At 40.2% G+C, this 5,000-nt stretch overlaps 2 protein-coding genes across 2 annotated transcripts in view; both read left to right on the top strand.

The window, feature by feature from the left end:
- dnajc10 (DnaJ (Hsp40) homolog, subfamily C, member 10) overlaps nt 1-3,436 on the top strand; it is a 29,689-nt gene extending 26,253 nt beyond the window's left edge. Inside the window, exons 23-25 of the mRNA XM_080037655.1 lie at nt 799-921; nt 1,832-1,939; nt 2,699-3,436. Coding sequence (XP_079893781.1) covers nt 799-921; nt 1,832-1,939; nt 2,699-2,710 — 243 coding nt within the window. The 3' untranslated portion in view covers nt 2,711-3,436. The remainder of the gene's footprint in view (nt 1-798; nt 922-1,831; nt 1,940-2,698) is intronic.
- The window catches only part of mylka (myosin, light chain kinase a), a gene marked incomplete at its 5' end in the record, with an annotated part of 228,217 nt that overhangs the window by 191,710 nt on the left and 31,507 nt on the right, over nt 1-5,000 (top strand). The gene's annotated exons all lie outside the window — the stretch shown is intronic.

Genomic DNA, 5,000 nt, shown 5'->3' with positions numbered 1-5,000 from the left:
AAGAGGGTTAAGGTAGTGCTGGAAAATATTGATGGCAAAACAAAATATTGACACTTTGGGCCCGATTTGGACATTTTTTCTTAGGGGTGTACTCACTTTTGTTGCCAACAGTTTAGACATTAATGGCTGTGTGTCGAGTTATTTTGAGGGGACAGTAAATTTACACTGTTATACAAGCTGTACACTGACTACTTGACATTGTATCAAAGTGTCATTTATTCAGTGTTGTCGCATGGAAAGATATAATGAAATATTTGAAGAAATTTGAGGGGTGTACTCACTTTTGTGAGATACTGTAGATAGATAGATAGAGACCTGTGTTATGAACTGTGCTTACTGTTTTAGATAGATAGATAGATAGATAGATAGATAGATAGATAGATAGATAGATAGATAGATAGATAGATAGAGACCTGTGTTATGAACTGTGCTTACTGTTTAAGTGATTGCTGTATGAATATAGAATGATATAACATGTACAGCCTTGGACAAAAATTAAAAGAGACCACTCCAAATGTTCAGTGTCTCTGGTTTTACTATTTATAGGCATATGTTTGAGTAGAATGAACTTTTTGGTTTTATTATATAAACTACTGACAACATTTCTACCAAATTCCAATACATTTTTTTGTCATTAAAGAGCATTTCCAATAAGTAATGTAGAGATGAAGATTTAAGAAAAATCCAGACTGGTCTCTTAATGTTTTCCGGGGCTGTACTATATGATCTTAAATAAGACTGTTTCAGAAATATTTAAAAGTTCCTCGTAGCTACTTTAAAATGATTTTCCTTGAACAGATTCTTAAGGGTGAGATTCGGGCGGGGAAAGTGGACTGTCAAGCTCACCATCAGATCTGCCAGTCGGCTGGAATCAATGCGTATCCAACCGTTAGATTCTACCCAAACCTGGGGAAGAAAAGGGTGAGCACACACACTCACACACACACAAACACACACACAGATTCACGTACACCAGACACACAAATGCATGTACAAACACACACACACACACACACACACAAACACACAGATGCACACACACACACACACACACACACACACACACACACACAAATGCATGTACAAACACACACACACACACACACACACAAACACACAGATGCACGCACAGATGCACGCACACCAGACACAGAGAAACACACGCAGGCACGCACTCACTCGCTCGTTCACTCACTCACTCACTCACTCACTCACTCACTCACTCACTCACTCACTCACTCACTCACTCACTCACTCACTCACTCACTCACACACTCACTCACACACTCACTCACTCACTCACTCACTCACTCACTCACTCACTCACTCACTCACTCACTCACTCACTCACTCACTCACTCACTCACCCACCCACCCACTCACTCACTCACTCACTCACTCACTCACTCACTCACTCACTCACCCACCCACCCACTCACTCACTCACTCACTCACTCACTCACTCACTCACTCACTCACTCACTCACTCACTCACTCACTCACTCACTCACTCAAAATAATAATATAATAAATACATCGAAGTACAAAGAAAATTTTTAAAAATCAATGAAAAATATCAAAGAAATATAGAATATTTTTTAATTTTAATGTGTGTGTGTGTCCTTGCATTTGTGTGTGTGTGTGTGTGTGTGTGTGTGCATGCATCTGTGTGTGTGTGTGTGTGTGTGTCCTTGCATTTGTGTGTGTGTGTGTGTGTGTGTGTGTGCATGCATCTGTGTGTGTGTGCGCGTGTGTGTGTGTGCATGCATCTGTGTGTGTGTGTGTGTGTGTGTGTGTGTGTGTGTGTGTGTGTGTGTGTGTGTGTGCGCAGCATGAACAGAGCGGTGAACACATCAACAGTCGAGACGCCGGCGTGATCGCAGACACCGTCAGACAGAGACTACACAGGCTGCTGCCACGGTTACACAACAAATTAAAGGTACAGTAACTCACTCCCTGTTAACTTTAAAAATAACAATTTTTTTTTTTTTTTTTAAGATATTTTTTTGGCATTTTTATGCTTTATTGATAGTGTAGAGACAGAGTTGAAATGGGGCAGAGAGGGGAGTGACATGCAGAGAACGACCGCGGGCTGGAATCGAACCCGGGTCTGCTGCTGGCCGAGGCCCATGGGGGGGGACGCCCTACCAACTGAACTAAGGGCGCCCCCTAGAAAACTTTTTTAATTTAAGATTTTATTGTACATTTTACCCACTCTTTACCACTAGAATTTTCGTAGCATTTGTGCTAATTTTTAAATTTTATTTGCAAAGTAATAGCTATTAGTATTATTATTTCTATAATTGTAAATCAACACAATTTTCTTTTTGAGGAACCTGGAACCAAACGTGAGACTAGAATATGTTTGTAAACCAAACTGTGGGCCCTGCTGCTGTAAACAACAACAACAGTGAAACAGTAACTTTTCAGGAAGCTTTCTAACGTCAAACAGTGTTCCAGGGATCTACATTTTCCCTGTGAGGAAAGTTTGTCTATTCAGTTATTATGAGAATATATCTTAGAAAATGTTTCACTCCTCTGACACACACAAAAGTTACACACTGCGCCTTTAAGTTAGGAAAATTACTTGAGAGCCAGTGGAAATAAATATCGTTCAAATGTACACTTTATATGTAAAATGAAATAAAAAATAACAATTATTCCGACATGCTCCATTCATATATTTATTTCTCTTTAGGACGAACTCTGATGAAGATGAATTTTGGCGGGAAAAAAACTACCAGCAATCTGATTGGACGAGGAAAGAGACAGATGTGAATTTGATTGGTCGACAGCACATTCAGCGATCAATCAATTTATCAATCAGAGAACACTCCTTGATAACACTACAGCTGTAACACACACACACACACACACGCACGCACACACGCACACGCACACACACAGTCACAATCATAAACACACACTCTCTCGCTCTGTCTCTGTCTCTCTCTCTGTCTCTCCCACACACACACTCTCTCTCTCTCTCTCTCTCTCTCACACACACACACACACTCTCTCACACTCACACACACACACACACACACACACACACACACACACACACACACACACACACACACACACACACACACACAGACAGACTGTTACCTGCTGTGTTGAATGTACTGACATTTATTTTTTTGGCCTTTTTATTTTTATTTTTATTTGGTCGCCATTGTTCGTATTTACTCTATGAAGTAAAACTGTGGGACACTGAACACACACACACACACACACACACACACACACACACACACACACACACACACACACACACACACACACACACACACACACACACACACACACACATAAACACACACACATAAACACACACACTCAAACACAGCCAAATGTAGACCTATAGTGTTGTATTTTATTGATTATGTAAAAAAAACTGTTGGGACTTTCGGAATAAAATTATGTGTTTTAATGCTCATGTCATTTTTTGCACACACACACACACACACACACACACACACACACGCACACACACACACACACACACACACACATAAAAACACGCACACACACACACACACACACACATAAAAACACACACACACACACACACACACACACACACACACACACACACACACACACACACTTTTTACACACATATGTAAGGAATTTTTCAACTACAGGGTCGGTGGTTCGATCCCCCGTCTCCCCGCCACATGTCCAAGTGTCCCTGGGCAAAGAGACACTGAACCCTAAATGTCTCCTGATAGTTAGCTTGCACCCTGCGTGGTAGCTGCTGCTGCTGCTATCGGTGTATGAATGTGTGTGTGAATGGTAACGTGGGAATGGGAACAGGTCTCCCTTGATAAAGAGTCTCCGGTCTCGATGGGATTTACCTTTAAAAAACACACACATAAACACACACACACACACACACACAAACAAACACACATGTACACACACACAAACACAGACAGTGTTGGGAACAGGTCTCCCTTGAAAAAGAGTCTCCGGTCTCAATGGGATTTACCTGTAGAAAAAAAGGTTGAAAAACAAACAGAAAAGGGCATTGTAACAGGACTGATACTAATGAAAAATAATCTTTATTTGCCACAACTTCCAAATCTGACCAGAAGATGGCACTGTTGTTCAGTCATTTCTCTGGGAAAGAGTTTAACAGGGATACTGACCCTATATTCCAAATCTCATACTCTTTCTTTTTTCTATTCTACATACTACATCTGACCATAAAAATAATCTAGTTAGGATGCAGTATGCTACACTTGGGACATACTTTTAATTATTTATTTCATCCTAACATTGCTCCTTGATCTTACCTCTTGCTTTTATATCCGTCTCATCCCCGTTTGTTTTCATATGGAGGCTTCGTCGATGTGACGTCACTTCTGGTGCGCACTGGATTGTGGGTCAGAATCGCCCCAAATAGCATGCTGTTTTCAACACTAAAAATCTCGGCCGGATCTAATAGACATCCAGGTATTTTTTAAGCATACTAAATCTGGCCACAAAGATTGGGACATCCTAAATCTTTTTTTATACCACACAGCCGATACAGAAAACGAGTAAGTCGAATTTTAGCACACAAGTACATACTTAATATGGTCAGTTTGCAGTGTACTAAAAAGGTCAGGTCCAGGCCATCCTTCAATTTAATTCAGTGTATTTAAGAAGGAGACACATGATCATATTAAATCAAATCAGTTTTATTTGTATAGCCCAAAATCACAAATAGACATTTGCCTCAGTGGGCTTTACATTCCATACAGTATGACACCCTCTGCATCTATCTATCTATCTATCTGTCTATCTGTCTGTCTGTCTGTCTGTCTGTCTGTCTGTCTGTCCGTCCGTCCGTCCGTCCATCCGTCTATCTATCTATCTATCTATCTATCTATCTATCTATCTATCTATCTATCTATCTATCTATCTATCTATCTATCTATCTATCTATCTATCTATCTATCTATCTATCTATCTATCTATCTATCTATCTATCTATCTATCTATCTATC

Source organism: Ammodytes marinus, assembly GCF_949987685.1.
Source record: "Ammodytes marinus genome assembly, chromosome: 12".
Taxonomy (NCBI): Eukaryota; Metazoa; Chordata; class Actinopteri; order Uranoscopiformes; family Ammodytidae; genus Ammodytes; species Ammodytes marinus.
This window is presented reverse-complemented; position numbering and strand designations above follow the sequence as displayed.